At 39.0% G+C, this 27,246-nt stretch overlaps 1 protein-coding gene across 5 annotated transcripts in view; it reads left to right on the top strand.

Annotated features, from left to right (window-relative positions):
• NBEA (neurobeachin) overlaps positions 1-27,246 on the top strand; it is a 344,666-nt gene that overhangs the window by 254,676 nt on the left and 62,744 nt on the right. For all 5 annotated transcript variants that reach the window (XM_083735945.1, XM_083735946.1, XM_083735943.1 and 2 more), the window contains 5 exons: positions 1,367-1,484; positions 3,943-4,045; positions 6,987-7,102; positions 13,862-13,974; positions 25,874-26,014. In XM_083735945.1, coding sequence (XP_083592071.1) covers positions 1,367-1,484; positions 3,943-4,045; positions 6,987-7,102; positions 13,862-13,974; positions 25,874-26,014 — 591 coding nt within the window. The remainder of the gene's footprint in view (positions 1-1,366; positions 1,485-3,942; positions 4,046-6,986; positions 7,103-13,861; positions 13,975-25,873; positions 26,015-27,246) is intronic.

Genomic DNA, 27,246 nt, shown 5'->3' with positions numbered 1-27,246 from the left:
CTCACATTTTGCATAAAGGTTTATGGTATTTAGTATCATATATCAAAGGAAACTAAATGTCTATCAAGGTATATTGTAAGGTGACTTGATACGTGTGTAATTATGTACACAGAAGAAGACATTTGATGCTAAAAAGCTCCTTAATCTGATAGACAAAGGCCTTGCATGATCTACTGATTTGATGTTTAGCTGGTAAAGTTCGTTCTGGAGTAAGCTGCATTGATCAAATAGTGAATATAATTATTCATTAAAATACACCTAGCAAATTCTTAATTACTTGGAGTCTTTAGTACAAGGCATGTTCTACAACATGATTCACGGATAGCTATCGTATATGAGCAATAACTGATGGGATTGTACCTATGCACCGACTCAAATAAGGTGTCCTTGTAGTCCTGCTGTTCTTTAAACCTAAGCTGTGCACCTTTTTTCTTTGCTTTTAGCCAACTAGAATTATTACTGTAATTCATTCCATGACAGAGAACCATCCATAAATAAATAAATAAATAAATCATGGAAGTTTGCTTTCTAAAACAGACTTTAGACTATAAATAAGAATGTAACTCTATCCAAATATTCATTAGATGTGGACAGCCATACATTTAATCCAAATGTGAAGTATATTTACTCCGAAGTAAGTTCCACAGAGGTCATTGACATTCACTTCCTAGGTGATATACCGTACTTATAATTGCAGCCTTAGAAATCAAATCAGGTCATTAATCAGTTCCCAAAAGTGGAAGGCTAAAAAAGAAGCTTAAAAGGTGATGATAATACTATTGTCAAGTCTTTTGGTAGTAACAAAAAAAATTGCTTTCAGGTATCTGCTTCTAGCTTGTGGTCACCTTAAAAACCAGCATGTTGCTATGATAAAAACTTCCTGCTATTGCCATTGTCATTGTCAAAGTGCAAAACTGAAATATTTGTCCACATGTTGCATTTTTGTATTTTCCTCTTGTCTGGTTTCTCATTAATAGAGGTATGATACCTGTTGGAGGACTGGAACCCAATAAAAAAATTCTGGTTGGTTACTTCACTGACAAATAACTTGAGACAATTTTGCTTTCTCTGAACTTCCCTTTGCTTTCATTTGACCAACATTTCCTTCAGTAACAGGATTTTCTCAGGGGTTTTCTTTCATCTCAGTTCCCTTAGAATAGGTGGTTGATGATTCATAGGGTCGCCAGATTTGGCAGGAGGTGATCTTTTTAAAGTGTGACATTGCCCAGCAAACAGGGGGGAATGGCATCATATCACATAAAAAGAATTCTTCAAGATACAGGAAAAAAATAATACTTAAGCATAAGTCGGTTTTTATTAGTAGCACCGAAATCACAAGTCAAAAATTGTTCTTTTTATTTTGTAGGTTCTTGCTTATACAGAAGGCCTTCATGGAAAATGGATGTTCAGCGAAATTCGAGCTGTTTTCTCAAGACGTTACCTTCTTCAGAATACAGCCTTGGAGGTGTTCATGGCAAACAGAAGTATGTTCACTGCATATTTTGAATAAAGTATTTGTAAAAAGGTAAAGGTAAAGGTACCCCTGCCCATACGGGCCAGTCTTGACAGACTCTGGGGTTGTGCGCCCATCTCACTCAAGAGGCCAGGGGCCAGCGCTGTCCGGAGACACTTCCGGGTCACGTGGCCAGCGTGACATCGCTGCTCTGGCGAGCCAGAGCCGCACACGGAAACGCCGTTTACCTTCCCGCTGGTAAGCGGTCCCTATTTATCTACTTGCACCCGGAGGTGCTTTCGAACTGCTAGGTTGGCAGGCGCTGGGACCGAGCAGCGGGAGCGCACCCCGCCGCAGGGATTCGAACCGCCGACCTTTCGATCGGCAAGTCCTAGGTGCTGAGGCTTTAACCCACAGCGCCACCTCCGTCCCTTTTGTACATCTGTTTAAAAGCTAACAAAACCTACCAGATCTGAAAATGTGCATCTAGAAGTGATATTTAGTTTCTCACTTTTTGCTTCCAGGCAGAAGTAATGATCCATACATGCCAATGCATGGGACAGTGGGAAAGAGGAGGCTTCATTGAGCCCCAGCTGCTGTAGTGGGATGGTTCATATTCTGAATTTTACTCAGTTTTCAGATCAAATATTTGGTGCAGTTCATGAACAAAATATTAACAACAAATGTGATTGACTTCAGGTTATCAAAGTAATTTTGTTTTTATTTGTTAGCAATGGTGGCTATGGGAAAGAGCTTTTCCATCCATAGAAGGTGAAATTTGGATCCTACCTGATATATCTCTGATAGGCCACATGAAATGCTTTATCAACAGCTATGAGTAGAACAATGGCTATGTTCTACTCTGCTGTCAGAGGCAGTATGCCCCTGAATACCAGATACTGATACCTGCAAGTGGGTAGAGTGCTGTTCCTCTCAGGTAATGGCTTTTGGGTTTCCCATAGGTGTCTAATTGACCAATGTGAGAACAGGGTGCTAGACTAGATGGTCCATTGGCCTGATCCAGCACGTCCTTCTTATGTTCTCACACTATATTATTTAAACAACAACGTAATGCTTTAAAATTATTAGACTTCAAAATATAATGAATCTTAAGCAGCTGAGAGTGTAACTTTGCCATCTGATGAATTTGTTGATAGCATAAAATCTGTGTATTGCAAAAAAAAGTAAACATAACAATTAACCATTCATTTGAGCACAGTGAATTCTCCAGGAAATGACCTGCAAACATCACTGAAATTACTGGAATGTTCTTGTGTAATACAAAGCTGATATTGTGTTCCCCCACAACTGAGTCCAAAATATGGAGACTATCAGTTATAAATCGGAGGAGAAAATTGTCTGTCCATTGTGTTATAGAATGGGTGGTGTATATGTATACCAGGAAATAACACTTCAGGAATTAACTTTTACGCCCAAATTAGCAATTATGTAAAACAAGTGTCACTTTTCAAAGGATCCAAGTATGTATTTTAGATGTAAAAAGCAGTGTTAATCACCACAATATTAAAGCAGTGTAATTGGTATGAACAAACAGCAGTTCTGGTTAATTTTTAAAGTAACCAATGAGCATTCTGTCCAATGTGCTACAGACTGATCAGGTGAATGTGCACCTTTCTTCCGGAGTATGGTTTTCTGCAAGATAGGACCTTGATCCACAGTATAGATCTGCCTACCTTTCTATGTAGGAATCTGAGAAGGGTCCTTTAAAGTGCCTTGGTTTCATAGAAGGATAAAGTTACAGCCAATGACCTTTTCTCACCTCCCTTCTTTGGTAACTATATATCAATATGGAGATGAAAGAGATGGCTTCATGGCTGTGGAGTCCCAGCTGCATAGCACTCTCCCCTCAGAAATTCAGCTGACACCATCAGTGGTCTTGTTTTGTCACCAAGTTAAGAGCTGCCTGTTTATGCAGGACTTTGGGTCATGCAAACTGTAGTTGATATTGGGCCTCCCAGTTTGATGAGATTTGCTGATTGGTTGTGATCTTACGTATAGCAGTGTAACTGTTATTTTATACTATGTGTAAAATATTACTTGCACCCTGAGATTTTTAGCTGGACTAAAAATAGTTTAATAAATAAATATACATTATCATATAGATTTATTAAAATATGCATTTATTTATTTATTTATTTATTTATTTATTTATTTATTTATTTGAATAACACCAGGCTCTTTAATCTTTAGACGTCTCTTGAAGACTCTGTATGCCAACAGACCTATTCAGTTGCTTATGATTATGATTATGATTATGATTATGAGCAAGTCATTCTTGTGACTATTTTGCATCATTTTATTATATTTTATTTATTGCGGCACCTTGATATTGTATGTGAGTGGGCTGTATAGTAATACTTTTACTTATAAATAAATGTAATTTTTTTGTGAGATATCATGAGGTGTTGTACACAGAAACATCTGTTTGCACATTAGTTCCTAACATCTCAATTCTGCTTGTCCAACAGCTTCCGTAATGTTCAATTTTCCTGACCAAGCAACAGTCAAAAAGGTTGTGTACAGCTTACCTCGTGTTGGAGTAGGAACCAGCTATGGCTTGCCACAAGCTAGGTATCATGATATATCTTATGTCCTGTTTTCTTTTGTGGTAACTTCAGAGTAGATTCACACAAGATTGTCATGTGATGATAATGCATGAAAGCTCGATTATGTGGAGCATCTATCATGCGTCAGTGATCATAGTCACGGAAACATTGCATTACTTTCAAGTAAAATCATTTGTGGGTGTCATCTCCATTCACTCTCAGATCGCTTCCTGTTCAGACAGGAATCATAATTGTTAAACAGGTTACTGCCAGGTGTTCTGGAATCGTCATCAAGATGGAATTAACAGATTAGTTTTTAACAGTGCAATTCTATAAATGTTTATTCCGTCCCACCGACTTCATTGGCGACTCACAGGAAAGTATGCTTACAATTGCAGCCTAAATTACTTATAATATACATTCTTTTTAAAGTATAATTATAAAATTCCACCTTCACCATCATTGTATTTTAGTCTGTTCCACTTACAGGAAAATTATTGTTTAAATAGTGTGTGGATCTTTCACTGTTTTGAAATTTAAAAAATGTTGCCTACTCTACTGTTACAAGTCAGAGACTCTCTATCCCTTTGTGTAGAAATTAGATTTTTATGAAGGGATGCCTGTTCACCGGCGTTTAATGCTAACAGCACAGAAAATGTATGTAAGGATTTTACTTATGTTTAAAATGTCATAAACATGATAAAGATGCTTACGATGGCAGGGATACTGATTATTTAGAAGATTTTGTTAACCCCCAGCCTCAACACAGTTCACCAACCAACGCTCTCCCATCTCCTACCGAAATGCTTGCTAGTCATGCTGACACACAAGTGCTTAGGGAATATTGCTTCCTGGGTCTGTTGAGATGTTGCTGTTTTCCAATAAACAAAAGTAACATTTCCATATACACATTTGCGGTAGTATATCCAAAAGGTAATGTGACTTGATCAAAGCTGGGCAGATTTAGAAAACACCACAGTAGTGTGTCCTTCCTACCTTATTTGAAACATAAGGGCATGGAACCAATTTACTGTGCATAATTTATTTAACTCTGACACAGTAATTCACACTCCATGAATTTCTTCAGCTATCTTACCAGTAGGAAGCTATCAGAAGAGATTTGTTTTGCATCATATTCTGTCAAATCAGAAGGTAGCATCCAAAAATAAAAGCCCTTAAAGGATCCAAGTAATGCCTAAAAATAAGTAGATTGTACTAATACTGTGAGTGAAATAAAATATTCCAACATTTCCAAAATATGAGTGGAACAAATTGTTCTACTCCACCATTCTGTATCATACAAAGTTAATTATATTGCATTTATGATTTCTGCGGGTATAGTTCTTTTACACCAAATATATAACAGTCCTTGTAATAAGTCTATAAGGTTAGTTAATATGATTCCCATCCAGCAGATGAGACCAATAAAGCTGAAAGAGAGGGGCTTGCTTAAGACCACTGAGTGAATTCATGGTACAAATGAGATTTTAAACAGGAACTACTACGACTATTTATTTAAATTTGTATACCACTCTTCATCCGAAGATCACAATATAAAAATAGAAAATGAGAACACAAAATACACAATAAAAACAAGAACAATAAAAACCAGTAACCTTCCCCCCCCAAAAAAAAACAATTTAAAGGCCATACAGCCAAAGGCCTGGTAAAAGAGAAATGTTTTCTCCTGGCGCCTAAATATATGAATGTGCCAGGCAAGCTTCCCTGCAGAGAGCATTCCACAAGTAGGAAGTTCTCACAGAAAAGACCCATTCTCGTGTTGTCACAATCCAGACCTTTCTTAAAGGAGGCACACCAAGAAAGGCCTCAGACGATGATCCAAGTAGGTTCATATGGAGAAAGGTGGTTTCTGAAGTATTGTGATCCTGAGGCATTTAATACCAGCCCTTTGAATTGTGTGGAGTAACTAATGGGCAGCCAATGCAGTTGGGCCAGGATCGGTGAAATATGCTCAAAACATCTTGCCCCCGTGAGCTAGCTGGCTGCAACAACTCAAGTTTCTGAACCATCTTGACAGGCAACCCAACATATAAGTAAAGGTAAAGGGACCCCTGACCATTAGGTCCAGTCGTGGCCGACTCTGGGGTTGCGGTGCTCATCTCGCTTTATTGGCCGAGGGAGCCGGCGTACAGCTTCCGGGTCATGTGGCCAGCATGCGTAAGCCGCTTCTGGCTAACCAGAGCAGCGCACGGAAATGCTGTTTACCTTCCCGCCGGAGCGGTACCTATTTATCTACTTGCACTTTGAGGTGCTTTCAAACTGCTAGGTTGGCAGGAGCAGGGACCGAGCAATGGGAGCTCACCCCGTTGTGGGGATTCAAACGGCCGACCTTCTGATCAGCAAGTCCTAGGCTCTGTGGTTTAACCCACAGCGCCACCCGCGTCCCTATAGCATTTTGCAATAATCTAGCCTAGAATTACCAGAGCACAGACGGCACAGGCTATCCTGGTCCAGATAGGGGTGCAGCTGATGGAAGGCATTCTATACCACTGAGGCTACCTGAGCCCCAAGTGACAGCAATGGATCCAGAATTATCCCCAAAACCACATACCCACTCCTTCAAATGGAGTATAACCCCATCAAAAGCAGGTAAACTAGTGTAGGGAACCACCCACTAGCAGTGCCTCAGTTTTACCTGGATTGAGCTTCAGTTTGTTGGCTCTCATCCAGTCCATTGTCTGATTGCAGTTCTGCACAGCTACTCTCATGCAAGTTCAATTAAATTTTAAAAGATTCATGAAAGTACTACTATAATTATATTGGATTGTGAACCCAGTGTTTACATCTAGTGTTCTGGTTAGCATGTATTCTATATGTTCTAATAACAACTAAGTCTTTTTCAACAACGGTGTGAAAAAGAGTACATAATTATGAGTTATAAAATGCTAATAAGTTTGCAATATAGAAACAACTATTAGAATGTGTTCTTTAAATTTAATTCCTAGACGAATTTCTCTGGCCACTCCCCGTCAACTGTATAAATCTTCCAATATGACTCAGCGTTGGCAACGAAGGGAGATTTCAAACTTTGAGTATTTGATGTTTCTCAATACTATAGCAGGTAAGTCTTTTGTCTCTTTAATCCTTCATAATATGCTTATGTTTGTCAACTTCTTGAGCACCGTGACTTGATAGAATACACTTATCTATCTGGAATTTAGCTGTGGCTGTATGATAGATTCTGAAAAACTCACATTAAATTTTATCGAAAAATGCACAACCTATCACCCAGACTTCAAATTTATTTATTGTGGTGGTGGTTGTTCTTTGCTCTCCTTCTGCCATTTCCTCTGCTGACAGCTTTGTCTGAAGCTTTATTAGAGTCAACAAACCATTGCCAGTGTGTGTCTGGAAATAATAATGGGAAAATGTAATTTCGCTACTTCGTCATTCTTAGCAACAGCAACTAGACAGCAAAATAACAGTAGTATCCTGCCTAGTACAGATGTCACCTAGGTGGTGTTATGATTAAATTGCGGCATCTTCCCTTTTTTAGCACCTTGAACTGGAATGCATGAGAACTGATCTTTAAAATTAGGCCCACGATTCAAAACCTTTCTACATGACTTAATGAGAGGTGGGTCTCACTAGCACTTGAAACTAATTAATGCATGCTGGCTTGAAATATAAAATGATATACAAGGATTTACTGTTAACATACAGCAGCATGGTTGTCAACATCACAGCACCCAAAAATAATACAAATCTTGCCACAGGTAAATTTTCTCAGGTGGAATGAAATTCAGCTGAATGTCCATTGAGCCTTAGGTAGGAGCCGAAGGAACACACACACACACGAAAAATGTGCAAACATGTTGGTATTTATTTTGTATCATATTCTATAAATATATGGTTAGTAAGTCATGCTTAGGCCTGGGCCAGGCAAAACCATGCAGACCAGATACATTTCACTTTGAAAATGACTCAGTATGATTAATTTGTTAGTCTGTAGCATGGGATTTATTACAGTAATAATTCAGTACTATGTAGAGCCATAAATCCCATTTAATGAATTTTAGATGTTAGAATAACCTACCATAATAGTGGATCATTATGCAATGACATTAACTTTCTTAAGATAGTATGCTATAAATACTTTAATGATAATATCTAGCATTTATATAGCACTTAGAGTGCTCAAAAAAATTCACATAAATTAGCTCAAGAATCCTGATAGCAATCCCATTTGGTAGCCTAGTATTATTGTAGATTTCCCTTTATCAATATTTTTCTATTTTTTTGTCTCCTTTCCACCTGCTTTGAGATATAAGAACTCACTTAGGAGCATCCATTTCATTTTCGAGTTTTCCCTTGCCTAAATAAATGAACAGAGACATCTTGGGTCATCTTTCATTGAACCCACTGCGTTGCCTTAGCCATACAGGCATAAGAGCCCTGTTGGAGTAGACCAGAGGCCCATCTCATCCAGCATTCTGTTCCCAGAGTGACCAACCATGTTTCTGTTGGAAGCGCATAGCTGAAGAGCTTAAGACAATAGCCCTCTCCCATAGTTGCTTCCCAGCAACTGGCATTCAGAGGCATAGTGACTCCAGCCCTGGAGGCAGTATATGGCTATTGTTGCTAGCAGCCATTGAAGACTTAATCCTCCATGAATTTGTCCAGTACCCCTTTAAAACCATCTAAGTTGATGGCCATTGCCATAGCAAATTTAATACATTTATTAAGTTCTGTGTTAAGAAGTACTTACTTTTTCTGTCCAGAATCGCCCATTGGATGACCCTATCAATGATCTCTCTATTCGCTTTCTGCACATCATGCATAATTTTTACTCCTTTCTTGTCTGGTTCACCCCCCACAAACTAAAAAGGCCCAGCAGTTTCTGTATAAAGGAGTTGCTTCATTCCTCTCATCAGAATTGGTTGCCATTTTCAGTTCTGTAATATCCTTTCTGAGATCTGGCAAACAAAATTGTTCACAGTATTGCAAATATGTTGCATTAAATATTTTTATACAGATATTGTGATATTAGCAACTTTTCAATCCCTCTCTTAATTCATCCCTATTATGGAATTTGCCATTTCCACAGTTGTCATTCACAGTGTTTTCATTGAGCTGTTCATAATCTTTTCCTGACCAATCACCATCAGCTCAGAATCAATCAGTGTACAGTATATGTGAAATTAGGATTTTTTGCACCATTGTGCATCAATTTACACTTATACTGAATTGCCCTCTTGCTCATCCTAGCTCTAGGACAGGGGTTGTTTCCTGGTGCCCAACAGTCCCCTCCGCTGCTGAAAATAACCTTGAAAGATGCATTATTTTGTAGGCGATATAATAGGTTGTAGTGGCCACAATAATTTATCTGGTTTTGAAATGGGCCCATGGGCCCAAAAAGGTTGACACTGCCTCCTCTACGCCACTTACAAACGAGTTAAAAACGCTGGTCCTTGGGGTCCACACTTCTTCCTACATCCCTTCACTGTGAGAATTGTCCATTGCATCTTAAATCTTTGCTTACTGTTCTTTAACCAATTACTGATGTCTAAGAAGACCTGCCCTTTTATTCCATGACTGCTACATTTACTTAAGTGCCTTGGAGAGGGACTTTGTTGAAAGCTTTTTGAAAATCCAAGTAAACATTAGGGATGGAGGATAATTTTGCTTGGTTTGTATATTTAAGTGAACTAACCTAGTTTGCACCTCTTAGAATTATATACAGATCAGAATGTAATTCTTCAGATTTTATACCTCTAAATTTAATGATACAGTTTTTGAATGAAGACACCAACATCAATTTAAAAGTATGTATGGTATTTTAGGATCAAATACATTTGGAAACGAGTGCATTGAGACAAAATATGTATGTATATATGCATTTTCATATAGCTATTTAATTTTTAAAAATCCACAGATTAATGCAGAAATTGGACTGAACAAATTTATGAATAAACACATGAAATAGGCTAAACCATCCATCTCTAGTATACACTCCTATCCACATGCTTAACATTCTCAAAGAACAGAGAGAGATGGGACTTGTATATGCAGAAACCATGTTCTTTCATCTTATGCAAGACTTGTTTTTCTATATGATTGATATTTTCCTTCATTCATGCTTTCCACCAGTTTACCCATACACATTAAGCTAACTAGCTTGACATGGATTCTGGATTTTCTGTGGATACCTTTAAAAACAAAAATGTGTTACATTTACTGCTAGCTAGTCGTTCTTCCTTCCTTTTGCCTATTCATTTGTTTGAGGGAGATAAGCACCTTGCTTGATGCAGTTACAGTCCTCATCAAATAAAGTTTTGATGATAAAGGAGTAAGTAACATAGATGTCATGCATGGTAATAATGGTTAGGGACCAGATCTAAATCTGTATTCAGTCAGCTCAATAGAAGTTATTGATGCATAAATGAGATTCACTACATGAGTCTTTCTTAATCTGTTCACAAAGCAGAATAGGAATATAATAATACATTTACAGATTAGAGCTTTAGGAGATTTACAGTGTAATCCTGTATATGTCTACTCAGAAGTAAGTGCCACTGAGTTTAGAGGGACTTAGGCTGCAATCCTATACATATTTAACTGGGAGTAAGCCCCATTGTGGGCTTGCTTCTGCATAAATAAGAATAGGATTGCACTCTAGTTAATCTTAATGGATTTGCAGACGTTCCTCATATACTAATCTCATCCATTTTAAAATAATGCTCTAAATCAATCAAAGAACTGCAAAATCTATTCACTAATAAAATAATAATAATAACAAACCAGCAAGGAAGTTGCTAAAAGTAAGGCGAACATCTCATCGCTTCCATAACTGTATCTGTAGTTTGCAGTCAAAATGGTTGTCTGGAGTCTGAGAGCTCTTCTTTTGACAAACATACCCAGTTGCTTTCTCTCTACTTCGTTCTGCTCCCAAGGTCTTCACCTCTTCTCTGCCCCTCTTGTCACTGGACATATTTCATCATGTTTACAGCGCTGTGTGGTTTCTTTTTCTTTTTCCAAAGGTAAACATGGCACTCTGCTGCTTATCAGTCAGTGTAAGTTTTATACTCTGCCTGCCCCTGGCTTTTGTCTTCATTTTGTAGACGTAGGACTTCCTGACTGGGAATTCTTGGAGAATTGAGCAGAGTCAGAATTATTTATAAAATTCTGACTCTGCACAATTCTCAGGAATCCCCTGATTTATAGAGAGGAGAAGGAGAAATCACTACTTTTACTGATTCAGCACCACTTTTCTCACTAGAAAATGAAAGATGCTATATGTAATAAGCAATTAAAAATAACAGAACTGCAAGCACTACACTCTCACTTTAATTACTATAATATTAATAAAAGATCCTTCCACTGGAAAAAATGGAAGAGTCAGATGGTTCAGTCTAGCAGCCAGAATTATGTCTCACTGCAATACTTGCATCTGTTTTTAGGTAGCAGATTAATCATGCTTCAGATATAGATATAGATATAGATGATATAGATATAGATATAATAAAAAATAATATACCTCATATTACAGAATAATACAGAATAAACAGAAAATAGTGATAAGAAAGAAGAGCATGCAAACTTGGTTGTAAATGATATTCTATAAGAAGTGGAAAGTATTTCTTAACTAAAACATATAAAATGTTAAAGCTCTAATTAGTAAAAATGAATATTCAACATATAGTTAGCTGAAAACCATACACTACAAAGGGTGAGCAATATTCTCTTTATTTCAGATGGAAAGTATTTTTAACATGTTAGTAGAAAATTGACATATTCAGGTAACGAATTCAGCCCTACTTCTTCCCTCTCCATTTAGCATTTTCCACTTTTTTACTCTGTGATGTACAAGCCCTCACTGGTTAATTATGTATATATTTAGCTACTGCATGTGTTGGGCTTATTATTGTCATCTAATTAGATGTAACTTGAACTGCTTGCATCTAGAAAAACCATTAAAAATTCTTTCCTAATGACCTAGAGATGACAAAATGTCTGTAAAGTGTGAAGAAGTAGACAAGCACAGGAACATCGCTTTTAAAGAGTGTTAATCCAGATGCTGCAATCATCTAATTAAACAATATTTTGCTGTCATTAACATTTTCACCAAGGAATTGCAGTTATAATTTCTTTGTCAGCTGTCTCTACATCACTTTACCTTCAAGACTGAAGTGCCATATAAAAACATTAAATTGGATGGTTTAATTAAAAAGTTATTTTTAATGAAGAAACATATTCCAGTATTTCTGAGATCTCATTTTCTGTGCCTCAGTTTTTATTGTTCAAGTAGATTAGTGTCATAGGCTTGCAATATTTAATATTCAGCCTTTAACATTAATCTCTATAAGCCTAGTTGAAGGAAAATCTGCTCCTTCAGTAGAGGTAAAACATACACCAATAGAGGCTTGCATTTCTGCAATTCATTATTTGGATAAGGAATAAATCTATGAAAAGTCTTATGAACAAACAACTAAGGACTGCATGGGGAAAAACAAATTCCTTTTTAAGCCTCTACTGGTTGGCTTAGTGCTGTGCAGCAGGCAACTGCAATGCCTGATGTCTCACAGAGTAAGGGAAGCAAGTTCCTTTTCCCCAACACATGCACACACAGAGTAAGCTGTGCAGATTCCGTTGTCTGTGTGCTGGTCCTGAACATGGGCTCTCCAACTCTTTCTTCTGATAGCAGAGTTTATTGCAGGTTGATCCAGCCGGCACATTTGAACTACATCATATCAAGAGTGCTAAAACGTTTGCATTGCCTAAATGTGTGAGGTGTTGCTAAAGAATGCAAGGTTGTATAACCTGCAATTCGTTAAGCTTACCTTGCAAAGAAAAGGTCTGATTTTATGCCTCCCTAGGATTGAGAAAAGGATGCGCGTGTGTCTAATATACATGACAGGCTGCAAAACGGGTTGTGAGCTTCCTTAAGCTTGGAGATGCTCACACGTCTTAGGGTGTTGTATCTGAGATTTGCATTCAAGTCCTTTGCAAGTGACCAAATAGGGTAGAGTGAATGGCTGCTGAGGGAGTGGCCTCATTCTGATCTCCACGTGTCCATTGGATCTTTTGCACAGAGCTTACATGTATATACAGTGAACGCTTGGGTTGCGAACGTAATCCATGCAGGATGCACGTTCGCAACCCGCAGCATTCGCAACCCGCATCTGTGCACGCGTGGGTTGCGATTAGGCGCTTCTGCACATGCACAAAGTGCGATTTAACGCTTCTGCGTATACGCGACCGCTGACACCCGGAAGTAACTCATTCCGGTACTTCCAGGTTTTGGTGGTCCACAACCCGAAAAAACACAAGCTGAAGTGGCTGTAACCCGAGGTATGATTGTAATTTGTTTGTGTGTAGGTTCTTTCTTTGCACAACCAGGTACCCCAGGGTCAGGATTCCTGATTGAGGAGAGAAAGTTTACACATGTATACTGTGTGTGCCACTGTGATGCTACATCCCCAATGCATGTTTATTCTATATGAAAAGAACTTGGGTGCAAATAAAATACATGTAAATGGTAGCCTGCCTATGCTATAATTTTCATAGAATCATGGAATTGTAGAGTTGGAAGGGATTCTGAGGGTCATCTAGTCCAACCCCCTTTCCACAGCTGTCCCTGGGTAGACTTGAACCACCAACCTTCTGGTTAGCGGCCAGACACACTGATCCATTGTTTTGTGTAGCTATTTTTCTCAAAATAGGTGAAATTCAGAATGTGATATTCTGAATGAGATTCAGAATGAGATATAATGAGATTCAGAAAAATCTTTGATTGGTGTATTCTGTTTTTTATCAGTTGTTCAGTTGTCCTGTTTAATAACCATTCCATATCTTCCACGTTTCCCTCCACCATTTTCAGGACGTACATATAATGATCTAAACCAATATCCTGTATTTCCATGGGTATTAACAAATTATGAATCGGAGGAGTTGGATCTAACCTTGCCAGGAAACTTCAGAGATCTTTCAAAGGTATGTTTCAACTACTTGTTTGTCGGAATTATTTTTATGAAAGGAAAAAGCACCCTTCTTGGAGGAAAATAACTTACTTGTTACTATGTAAGGGGACGTGCCTCTCCTGTATCGGTCTCCACAGCCACAGCAGACACTGTAATTTTCCAACGGTTCGACTTCGCTCCCCAAGGCACACTCCTCCATGGTCTCCCAAGACAAATGGATGGCAACCTAAAAGGATCTGTGGCAGGATCTCGTATTATTTAGGTCCACAATGAAATCAACACATCATTTCAAGTAGCATGTATGTTTTTAAAGAAGATGGTGCCCCAAAACCCATTACACCTGTTTGTAATTACTTAGGGAGGCCTATGCAAGATTCCCAAAGACAAGGCAAGGAAATTGGTGTTAAGTGGTGTTTGTACCTTTTAAATGACGACAACAGTGTCATCAACACAAGACACACTCTCATTAAGCAAAATTGCTCATAGCAGTAATCACTTAGTGTGAATATTCAAAGAATCATAGACTTGAAGAGTTGGATGGCATCATGAAGTCATCTAGGCCAATCCCTACAACACAGGAATCTTTCTCCCAATGTAGGGCTTCAACCTATGACCCTGAGATTTCTATCAAGTGAATTATCACAGTTGCATTAAGTTCAATGTGAAAAAGTTATAAAGGATCCATAAGGAATTTTTTATTAGACCCAACTGTGTAGAGAAGCACACTTTTCATGTGCTTTCCTAGACCACACAAAAACAAATAGAAATTAATTCATAACCTGTTAGGGATAGAGGAAATAAAATCATTCTTATAAAAACAGATAAATTAATTTGGTTCCCTAACTGTATTTCTGATTATGGTTTCATAAGTTTTCATAAGCTAATGAGACTTGCCACACCTGAAAATTGGATGGAAACCAAGTAAAAGTGGATAGGTGTAAGAGGAAATAGAAAGTTTGGTAATGTATGAGTCAGCTTTGACTCACTGAATTGGCATGTATGCAGGTGTCCAAGAATACTTAGTGTAATGTGCTGTTCCTTTGGAGGAATGTGGTCCACCAGAATATTTAACTCCCTGTATTTCCTAAATAGTTATTGCTGTTTGTAAGAACCTGAGTTCACTGAAAGGTCCCAAACAGTTCTGCATTTTGGTAGTTGCTTCTTGTACATGTAAAGCATTGATTTGCTTAAATTAATATCCTTTATGAAAATATAACCTAAGATATGTTGTAAATGAAGTTATGGTTGCTACATCTGCAGCACATCTACTGTACCAAATAGTTTATCATACAGAAGGCAGATAAAGTTTCCTATTGTTTTAATAATTTTTGAATGAAGTTTAATATATTTTCCCCATCTGAGACTTAATTTCGTTATGGTGTTAAAAATCACCATCTGCTATGGGATTGTAGTGTACCAGGAACAGGGCTTTTTGAGGATCACTCTGTGCTACAGTATTCTCTCACCAGCAAGATCCAACAAGCCTGCTCAATTTATGTTTTTAAAAAGTTTCAGAAAATATTTATTTTCTGAAATATTTATAGGATTGTACTATTCATTTATTATCCTTATATACGATATACGATATCTTTATATCGTATATAAGGATAATACAATGAATGGTATTTGTATTGTTTCATTTGCACTGTGATCTTAGGTTAGAATTTATGGCAGAAAGAGAGAGAGAGAGAGAGTGTGTATATGTGTGTTTGTGTGTATCACACAAACAAAAAAGCCCCACACCCATATACATTTACATTAAGATTACCAGATTTTTTCAATGAATCCGGGGACACTTTTCAACTTCAGTTGGTGGGGATGGATTTTTTCAGGGACTGATTTGTAAATCTGGGGACTGTCCCCAGGAAACGGGGACATCTGGTAACCTTAATTTACATACATACGTATATCTCTATCAAGATAAACTCCTCTCACTGCAATAGAACAGGCTGATTCTTTTAAAATATCTCAAGTGTGATACTATGTCATGATACTAGTACTGATGACATCAGCTTCAGCCAATTTTAAAGATACCCAGCTGCTGCTGCTAAAGTCCTGTCTTACAAACTGCTGGCTGGAAGAAACTGCCGCAAATATGCACCTATCAGAGATGTGTAAATGCCATTACATGGCACGGAGCACATGCAAGGAGAAACACATGTAAAAGTGCCAAGAGATGTAGTTGTCTTTGCTGTTTAGAACTATGAATGTTTCTGTTCTAGTGATAACCATTCTTAAAATACTGCAGACATAATCAAAGTCCATTTATGCTCATGAATTTCAATAGGATTAAAGCATGTCGAAATGCATTGCAACTCTTAAAGGTAAAGGTAAAGGTACCCCTGCCCGTACGGGCCAGTCTTGACAGACTCTGGGGTTGTGCGCCCATCTCACTTAAGAGGCCAGGGGCCAGCGCTGTCCGGAGACACTTCCGGGTCACGTAGCCAGCGTGACATCGCTGCTCTGGCGAGCCAGAGCTGCACACGGAAACGCCGTTTACCTTCCCGCTGGTAAGCGGTCCCTATTTATCTACTTGCACCCGGAGGAGCTTTCGAACTGCTAGGTTGGCAGGCGCTGGGACCGAGCAGCGGGAGCGCACCCCGCCGCAGGGATTCGAACCGCCGACCTTTCGATCGGCAAGTCCTAGGCGCTGAGGCTTTAACCCACAGCGCCACCTGCGTCCCCTGATTGCAACTCTTACATTACGTTTAAAATGGAGCTGGTGAAAGTGTATGGCTACAAATATGAGTTGTGCACCAGAAAATCCCCAATTCAAACCTCATTTTAGCCATGTGCTCATTTGCTTTAGTCCTCAATCCCTATATGCGTATAATGATTTTGGCCTAGTTTACGATGTGATGCTATGTGTTGTTAAACAATTAAACAATACTATACGAATGCAGAAGTTATTATCATATTATTGGTCATCTTCCAGAGAATTACTTGTGGCTGGGTGCACCATTGGAATTTTACTTACCACACCACACCCAATCTCAAGGTCAAGTTGGATCCAAAATAGATGTATGCGTAGCAGTGTTTAGGGAGCCAGATGCTCACTGCAAGAATGGAAAAGGCTTCAGTCCCCCACCAAAATTGGAATGGAAATCCCTCCTACTCCTACAGGGCCAAGAGCCTTGGGCGCGGGGGGAGGGGATCCCTGTTGGTGACAGAGTTGGAGCAACCGGCATGCGTCCAAGGGGGCATGGTGTGCATCCCAGAGGGCGTGGTGCACCGTCCACAGGGGGTGTGGCATGCACCCCGGGAGGTGCTGCCGATCAGGGGTCAGCATTTTTGTCACCCCTCTTTTGGAATGGCACCCGGGGTGGACCACCCCTCCCCCGCCTCGGAACGTTTCAGTTGGTGACAATGTAGCATGGAGGACTGGAAGTTTAAAGTACCCTTGGGATCCAGTTCTTTGGATCTAGACTAATAACTTCAATAGACTATTGCTAGTACTGAATTAATTGGCAATTATTTGTTAACTGGCTGCAGCTTAATTTAAATCATATTTTAAAACAGACACTTCAAAATAGGCTGCAATCCTATATGCACTTATCTGGGAGTAAAGCTCCATTGAACTGAACAGAGATGTTTAGTTATGTTCTCTTAAGTGTAAGGGATTCTAGTTTTGTATAAAGAGGAATTTGCATTTTTACTACTCTGTTTGGGTTAAAAAGCACAGCAGTGAATAAGGCGACTGCTAAATGCTTTCACAGTTCTTGGCAATTTTTGAAGTTTAGTTTGAAGGAGTAATTCGTTAAAATCCAACAAATATCCAGTCATCTGGCTTGTCAATTTAAGATTGGACTTGTTATTACTGAATTCCTCTTTTTATCTGTTTTTATAACACTGTTTTACTGGGTTTTATTTATTGTATTTCTTTACGATGCTAGGATTTTTATCTATTAAGTGGTTTAGAAATGCTTAAAAGAAAAGGTTTAGAATACACAGACATGCGCGCACGTATTCTTTTTTGTGCACTTTTGCCCTAAAATAAGGAATTTCCTTCCCTCTTTTTTTTTCTAGGAAGTGACCTATAAATGTACTTTCAAAGTAGGTAATTATTTCTATAATTAGTCAAAACAGCCCCGGGAATAGTGCTTTGGAACATTAAGGACCTAGAAATCAGGACAATATACAAGGCATTTCACTGTTGCTGTAAAGAAAAGCCCAAAATTGACAGCTATAAAATGTGGCTTCTGTTTTTTGTTCAATATATCCAATTGCCCACTTTAACCAAAGTGTTTTAGCAACAATTACTGCACTGTATTTTCTTTACAATGCAGCATTTGTCATAGTTCCTTCCTTCATATTTAATTATGTATTTTAATTGAAAGTTAAAAAAGTTAGCCAAAATATTGATCAAGGTGTTCTACCAGTGAGATATTTCAGACTTCTCAAGCTTTATTCAAGACATACACGAGGTCAAAGGTTGCATTTATTGTTTGACAAGTTGAAAAGCTAATGAAAGAGACTGTCATAGATACATATATTATCTCTGCACTAACAGACCATCAGGTGATCTGCTTCTTTTCACCTTGATTGGACCTTCCTGTACAAAATGCCACTAGGCATTCATACAAGGAGTATTTTTGCAACCTTTATGGTATGCTAGATTTCCTTTAAGAGTGGTACTTTAATGTGGTTTTCCTGTGCAAAATTGTATAATGCTGATTCCTAAAGTGCAATGAGTACATGACTTTGACATGCTGCATTGTCGCTACTCATTAAAGTGTAAATGGGCTTTTCCCCCCTTTTACTTCCAGTCATGCATCCTGCAAAATAAAGTAGCTCCATCACCTACTGGGGAGGACTACTAATATTGACATATGTGAAGTACATCACACACGCCCATCTGCCGCAGGGAAAAATTATATTTTGTTAATGCACAAAGTGCTTGACTGGCAGAAGATAAGCATAACCACTTTCTTAAATTACTGTGCTGCTTTAAAGAGAAGGAAGTGATACCGCCTTAAGGTTTATAAATGTAATAACACAGCTGAATGCATGGAAGTGTGAGTTTTTCCAAGCAAGCAGTTCTTAATATAAGCAAATGTTTCTGATCAGGCAACAGACTGACTGCAGCGATGCTGAAGCCTTTTATTTTAAATGAGCTTTTGTTCTTAATTGGGAACTAAGCAGAAATTCTGTCTAAGCTCCATACACACACACACACACTGGTACCTCGGGTTAAATACTTAATTCGTTCTGGAGGTCCGTTCTTAACCTGAAACTGTTCTTAACCTGAAGCACCACTTTAGCTAATGGGGCTTTCTCCTGCTGCCGCGCCGCCGGAGCACGATTTCTGTTCTCATCCTGAAGCAAAGTTCTTAACTCGAGGTACTATTTCTGGGTTAGCAGAGTCTGTAACCTGAAGCGTATGTAACCTGAAGCATATGTAACCTGAAGCGTATGTAACCCGAGGTACCACTCTATCATCTATCTATCTATCTATCTATCTATCTATCTATCTATCTATCTATCTATCATCATCTATCTATCTATCTATCATCTATCTAGTGGTGATTGCTTTGGACAGTATTTCAGTGACAAAAGATATGAGCTAGATGTGAAAATGTTAAATTGCTGATTCTAAAGTGAGGAAATCTCCTGCTACCCTGTTTGCATGAGATTCCATTCTGAAAGTAATCAAGCAAGTGGCAGTCCCCAAAGATGCTAACTGACCTCTACGAAAGGAAATTATAGGTGTACAGCAGCAGTATTTCTCTAAATACAAGATGTTGCAGGGGATTGGACTAGATGACCCTTAGGTTCCTTCCAACTCTATAAGATTCTATGAAGGCCTTCCCTTCCCAATGAGTGCCTTTAGGCATCCACTTGCCCCTGTTGGTAGCAGAATGCTGACTTTGAGGAACCACGCAGTGGGATCAACCGATCCTACAATAAATTGGCCAACGAAATGGTAAAAAAGTACATCTATGCAGTATTTTCTGTATTTCTCTGCAGAAGACTAAAGAGTCTGGGCAAATGGAATTTCAGGAAGTAAATAACAGTAATCGTCTGGTGTCATATCAGTAGGAAGATTTTTTGTGGGGGGGGAGAGCAGCTGACAGCTCTAGTTTCAGCAATCATTGTTAATTGCAGTATGGTACATAAATTACAAAATGACTCCACAATGCCTGGAACCTATAATTTGTAAGAAGTAACACTCTCTTAGTCTAATAGCATTATGTTTTAGAAACACTTTGCCTACGGTGAATAATCAGGTCCTGAATGAATATTTCTAGGCACATTTTTAGGGGGCGGAAGGAAACACTACATTTTCAGTGGACAGTGTCTTTAAACCTTGTGGAGGAGACTTACAAAGCCAATGACAGAGGTTCCCCTCTCCCCTTCTCGTTCCCTCAGCTTATAAAGCATATTTTAAAACAGATTTGGCACTTCCTGGGTTCTCTAGAGGCATGCAAACCCATAGTGCCACTGCAGAAGCATATTATGTCATGGTGTTACATTCTTCTGGGAACATTGTGGGGAGGGGAAGCATCAACTTCTCCAGTGTTAGCAGCCATTTTTAATTGGCCGAGCATATGCAGTTTCCTGATTCTTAGGATGCCTATTCATGGATATCCAGAGGGCAGGGCCAGTGCCAGGTGGGGCTAGCAAGACAGTCACACTGTCCCGTTATCCATGCATAGCTTCTAGACATGGAGAACATCTGAACGGTCTCACCATTATATTGTTATCACAATAAGTAATAGCAAATCACAGTTCTAGATAATAATAAAAATTGAACCTCTCCTTAATGAAGAAGAGTCATAAGAATTGCTTCTATAGAATAAACAAATCATACTGTGGTCCTCTTTAGACATTGCTCAGGGGTAAGCCTCTTTGTGCATTCTCTACTAAGGGGAAATGTGAGCAACTAAATTGGGAGATCCTACGCTTATTTGAATACCTTTGAATGACCCCATAAGATTACTTAACAAGCTCGTCCTTTGTTTCCCATTCTAGTATAAAATAATACCTTTTAGGCAAAAGTTTATCCTTATTTTGTAAGAGTTCTTTTTCAGATTGTGAGCTTTGGTCCAGAAATCCATTCTTTCTATCTAATATGTCGTGTAACTGGTGATATTGCAAACAGTCAGTAACTTGACTTCTTAAGCTTTCCATTGATTTCAGACTGGGTCCCCCCCCCCCCCCGCCTGTAAAATTCAGCAATTCCCTGTAAGTCACCCATTGTCTGTCCATATTATCTCTCTTAATTGTAATTGTTTCACTGGGAGATAGCTATAAAGGTGTTTTTATTTCCAGCAAATTTTTATATATTTCTCCCAAACTCTCTTCAAATTCTTCCTAATAATGTGGTTCATACAACTTATAGATTTTAGCCTTCCCATACCAGAGATATGCATGCCAACCAAATTTAAAGTCATGACCCTCTAAGATTTCTACATTGTCCAATACAATCCATTCTTTTAACCAACACAAACAGGCTGTCTCACAATACATTTGCAAATCTGGCAGAGCAAAGCTCCTCTTTCTTTTGTAGCTATCAGAATTTTATATTTATTTCTTGACTTTCCTCCCTGCCAGATAAATTTAGAAATATATTTTTCCATTCTTTGAAGCAGCTTAAATCGTTTACAGTTGGAATTGATTGAAATAAAAACAGTATTCTAGGCAGTAAATTCATTTTAATGGCTGAGATTCTACCTAACAGGGAGAGTTTCATTCTCCCCCATATCTCCAACTCTTTCTTAACCTCTTTCCACAATTTAATATAATTATTTTCAAACAGGTTAAGATTTCTTACTGTCAGTCAAATTCCCAAATACTTAACCTTTTTGCCTATTTTTAAACCAGACATCCTTTCTAAAAAATATTTCCGCTGCTCATCCATGTTTTTAATCAACATTTTGGTTTAATGTGAATGTATTTTGAAACCCGTCACTTCTCCAAACCTTTTAATTTCTTCTAAGGCTTTTGGGAACGCTCTCCAAAGGTTGTTCTAATATCAAGAGCACATCAGCAGCAAATGCCCTTAATTTATAGACGCTACGTCCCGCCCCAATACCTTTGATTTCCCTGTTTCTCATATTCTGAAGCAATATTTCCAATGTCATAATAAACAACAGTGGGGACAAGGGACAACCACTCTATTCCTATTCCAGTTAGTTAGTTAGTTAGTTAGTTAGTGTTGTAATGTGCCCTGGCACCTGCTGGTGAAGGGCAGGTAATAAATTTAATAATGATAATAATTAATAATTAATAATAAATAGCAATCCACAGTAGTTATAAATCTAACATCCATCTTTGAAGTACTTCAGTGAGGGTATTGGGCCTCATTCCCTACATTTCTGACTTGACATTAGATTTCACAATACTTGTCTATAAGTATACTTTATGTGTTCATTTTAATTTTATTTATTTAGAACATGCCTCTTCCGCTTTCTAGTCAAAATGTATCTCAGGGCAATTTCCCAGTACAATAAAACCAACCAAAGCAGGGTTCCCAGACTGTGGTCTGTGGACCACCAGTGGTCCACAAGCTTCATTTAGGTGGTCTGTAGATTAGAGGCTGAAGTTGGGGAGCGGCACATCCATCGCATTGAATAGTCATAATGATTTTTTAAAATTGTATTTTTATTGCTTCCTTTATTTCTCACATTATATTTCATTGTATTACGTTGTGAATTCTATGGAATGCAACAGAACACAATATAAAATAAATACAAGAAGCCAAATAAAATAGAATAAAATTATACAGCATCTAGCATAGCACATTACAATTGCTACAGTATGCAGAAGAAGTGGCCTGCCAAGATCCTTGGCAATTTTCAAGTGGTCCATGGGGGAAGTACTTTGGGAAACACTGGACTAAGGCCTATCACAATAAAAGGCAGCAGTTAAAAGCAGCAGTGAAAACAAGTTCATACCCAGAACTTGTATCTTTTTTGTAGAGGTCATGAAACAGAGGGAAACATGCTAGTATTTTTTGTGTGCAAGGCTACGTGCCATCAAAGCCAGGAGTGAACCTCTCCTCTCATGATTTCGATCCCTGCTGTGATCACTAGACAGCATTCCTTTCCTGTTAAGACTAATCACAAACATATTTAAATAAAATGTTAGTTTGTTCTTTCAAGCCATATTCCAAATTCAGCAGCTGTTCTGGCAGCTATAGCGAAAACTGCAAAATCTTACCACACCATTTCATACCTATCTTGCACCTTGTCATATCAATAGGAAGGCCAATTTATTATTTCTACACTAAATAATTATTTAAGCAAATATTTTCATTGAAGGTATCTTGTGCAAACAACCCAACTAATTCTGGCCTGCCTTTATCGTACCCCATACTGAACTATAAAAGACCGAAAAGGTTGAGTAGCCTATGAAACCTGAGTAAAATAAAAAATGTAAATATTTATTTTATTGTTGTTCCAGTAGTTGGGAAGATGCCTGGAAAAGATTAAGAAATGGGTCATGCTTTCCTTTCATGAATGTTTTGTGAGGTCTTGCAGTGCAATCTGCATCAGATAAGCTAGATCCTGAGGGATTACTAAAATATTTTACACACATGAGAAAGCTGTTAGCATACCCTTGACAAAGCAAAGTATTAAACAATCAAAATGTTTAGCAACGCCAAAATCTTGGTACAACATTGACTTAAGCTATAATTATCCACAAGATAGAACCCCTATAAAATGGTAAGCAATTCTGTTCTTTTTAATTTTTTTATTTATTTAACAGATACCTACCTCAAAAGAATCTGGAATTAAAGGAATAAGCATTTGATTCATTCTCTATTGTCAATATGTTTTATTTCTCCATTTTTGTAGTATTCACCTTGATTTAGGTTGGAGGATATACACACATTGCTACTATGAATTTAACGCATGAATATGTCACCATGCAGCCCAACATGGAGTTTGCACTATAAAACACATTTATGGTTCTGAGCTAAACATAGTAAGCTTAAGAAGAGGTACACATATTTAAAATATGAGAAAGCAATTATTTTGTAAAAATGATATACACCAAAGTATAATGGCTATTTTATATTTTGATTATAAAATGCTACTGCTGGGCTGGGAATTGGGTTTCAACTGAGTGGAGGAAGCCCTCAGCTTGTTTCTGCCAGTTGAGCCTCGCAAGTGACTCAGACCTCCTTCAGTGCTCTTGTGGTATCCCTGCCGGCAGAGCACAGCAGCAGATCCCCCAAATGGGACCTCACGAGGATAGGATGGGATGGAGCTGGCCTAGAATCTGCTGGATCCCAAACTGCTCTCCCAGCCAGCTGGCATCAGGCCTGATCCAAGTCCAGTGGCTATGGCAGTGATTGTCCAGGGTGCATCCACATCAGTAGCTCTGGCACTTCATAGAGGCGCACGACGCCTGGGTCTGCAATTTGTAACACTCTGGAAGTGTGCACTTGTAGTGTAAGGTAAAGGAAAAGGGACCCCTGACCATTAGGTCCAGTCGTGGCCAACTCTGGGGTTGCAGCTCTCATCTCGCTTTATTGGCCGAGGGAGCCGGTGTACAGTTTCCGGGTCATGTGGCCAGCATGACCAAGCCGCTTCTGGTGAACCAGAGCAGCGCACAGAAACGCCGTTTACCTTCCCGCCAGAGCGGTACCTATTTATCTATTTGCACTTTGACGTGCTTTCGAACTGCTAGGTTGGCAGGAGCAGGGACCGAGCAACGGGAGCTCACCCCGTCATGGGGATTTGAACCGCCGACCTTCTGATCGGCAAACCCTAGGCTCAATGGTTTAACCCACAGCGCCACCCACGTCCCCACTTGTAGTGTACCTGAGATGTATTATGGGCCCTTTGAAATATATTTTTTTATTCGTATTCATTTGACTTCTAAGTTAGGGAGGAATCCTAAGTTCCAGGGAAAGCCAACTGAGGGGCCACTGGATCCTAGGGAATCTCCTTGTCTGAGAGCAAAGAGGTAGGTCCATGTGCAGAAAAGGAGATGAGCAGCTGGTGGGACTCTGAATGTGCCAGGGGCACATCCATCACTTCCCACTTAATTTCTTAGCTTTTTATTAAGATCCTCCTCCTATGACACTCAAACTGCCAAAGTGGTAAGATGACTCTAGCAAAGGAAAAGGAAAAGCATGTGAGTAGAGTTGCGTACTTGGTTGTTCCCTTTGGGAGAAAACGTGCAGGATTTGCGAGACAAGCGAAAAGAAAAGAAAAGAATTGAGTTTCTTGGGATGGAGGAAATCTTCCACTGTTTGCCTTATATAGTATATCACTGCAGCAATGGCTATAGGAAGAATTAGAATTGGGCCTTTCCTGTTTAGCACAAATAGGCAAGTAAAGGGGGGGTGTCTACTGCCCCCTTTCCCTCTTGAGAACGTTTCTTTATGTGAAAACTGGCCGTCTTTGGAAGTGGCTGCTGTCTTTTCATACTGTGTACATATTCAAGAATTTCTGCTTAAGATCACCAAACACCACAAGGCCTTCTGTGTAAAATCTTTTCATCATGAAATGCGCATTACAAAGTACCCTGCCTGAACAGAAGTCACATTTCATTAGCTGTGTCATTACGGTGAATGACAAGAGTAACGTTACTTTGGTTTGAAAGCATCTGAAATGTAGGTTTAGATGTATATTTCCAGAATATATTGTTAAATTCACTGGGAAACTACCCCCCACCCCCACCCCATTTGAAATGGTCTTGAACTTTTGCAGACTTATGCCATATACATTTTTTTTTTTTAAAGCAGTCATGTGTTTAGTAACTCAAGCCTCTGAAATAAAATTCCCACTCCTTCTCAAGCAGTCTGAACAAATTGCAATATGAATTATCAACATTTGGGCTGCTGAATGTCATATATGGTGAATCCTTGTTAAAGGATGCAAACTAATAGTGTGATATAGATCTCCAAAGCATTCTCCAGCTGTTCATATAGTGATGTATATGTATTCTCTTTGCAGCCCATCGGTGCTTTGAATCCAAAGAGAGCAGTCTTTTATGCAGAGCGCTATGAGACATGGGAAGATGACCAGACTCCACCTTATCATTATAACACTCATTATTCAACATCTACTTGTACCTTATGCTGGCTCGTTCGCATTGTAAGTATTTTTGTCGCCTCCTATTCATTCAGTATTTTCACCTGTAAAGCCAAATTCATTTTTTACTTTCATAAAACGTGGAATTACAGAATCCTCATCCATGTTATGTTTGCTGCTGTAACCACTTAGATGGCTCCCTGCTTCTGGGTAACCATGATAGAAGTGAAATTGCAGTGGAGCAAATAGATCAAGTCACCAAATCAACAAGGCTTTCCCTGATCCATAAGATTGGACCCTGATTTATGTGTGTGGATTCCTGGTTTATTAACTTTGATATCTTTTTTATTGGCTTTAGGGTGTATTTAGGGTGGGGCTGTGGTCTAAACCACTGAGCCTCTTGGACTGGCCAATCAGAAGGCTGGCAGTTCAAATCTGCATGATGGGCTGAGCTCCCGTTGCTCTGGCCAGGCTTCTGCCAACCTAGCAGTTCAGAAGCATACCAGTGCAAGTAGATAAATAGGTACCGCTGCAGCGGGAAGATAAACAGCATTTCTGTGGGCTCTGGCACTCATCACAGTCCTCCATGCACTAGCAGTGGTTTATGGCCACATGAACCCAGAAAGCTGTCTGTGGACAAATGCCGGCGCCCTCGGCCTCAAACGAGATGAGCGCCGCACCCCATAGTCGCCTTTGACTGGACGTAACCATCCAGGGTCCTTTACCTTTACCTTTACCTTTTTGTTTTAATGGATAATGTACACAGGGATTTTAAAAATATTAAGTGGCTTAGAAATGCAAATAAATAAACAACCCATTCTGAAGAACAGCCAGGTGAATCCCAGTGCTCTACTGCATGGTGGGTGTATCGACTGTGAACAGTCAAGGAAGGGGAAAAAGCAAGAAAAATACACCTCCATTGATAGGGAGGAAATCAATCATGCACTACTTCATCAGACTATGCACGATTACCACATTTGAGTCGGACAGACAAAACGGTTAATATGAAGCATATTGCAACTGCGATTTTCTGTCATTGTGTCACCGACAAAAATTATTTTCTGTTGTTGTATCTGCTTGTTCTCTTGGTAGCAGGGTAGCAGGCCCTTGTATCTGCTTGTTCTCTTGGTAGTGGTAGCAGGCCCTACCAGTTCCTAGACTGCCTTTCTTGATGGGCGGGCCATTGGCCTGATACAGCAAGCTCTTCTTATGTTCTCATATTCCAGGCAAGATGGTTAGACCCCTTAGACCCCTAGACTTAAGCCAGGGTTTCATCAACTCTACAGCTAGGTCTA

Source organism: Podarcis gaigeae, assembly GCF_964106915.1.
Source record: "Podarcis gaigeae genome assembly, chromosome: 4".
NCBI classification, from domain to species: Eukaryota; Metazoa; Chordata; class Lepidosauria; order Squamata; family Lacertidae; genus Podarcis; species Podarcis gaigeae.
This window is presented reverse-complemented; position numbering and strand designations above follow the sequence as displayed.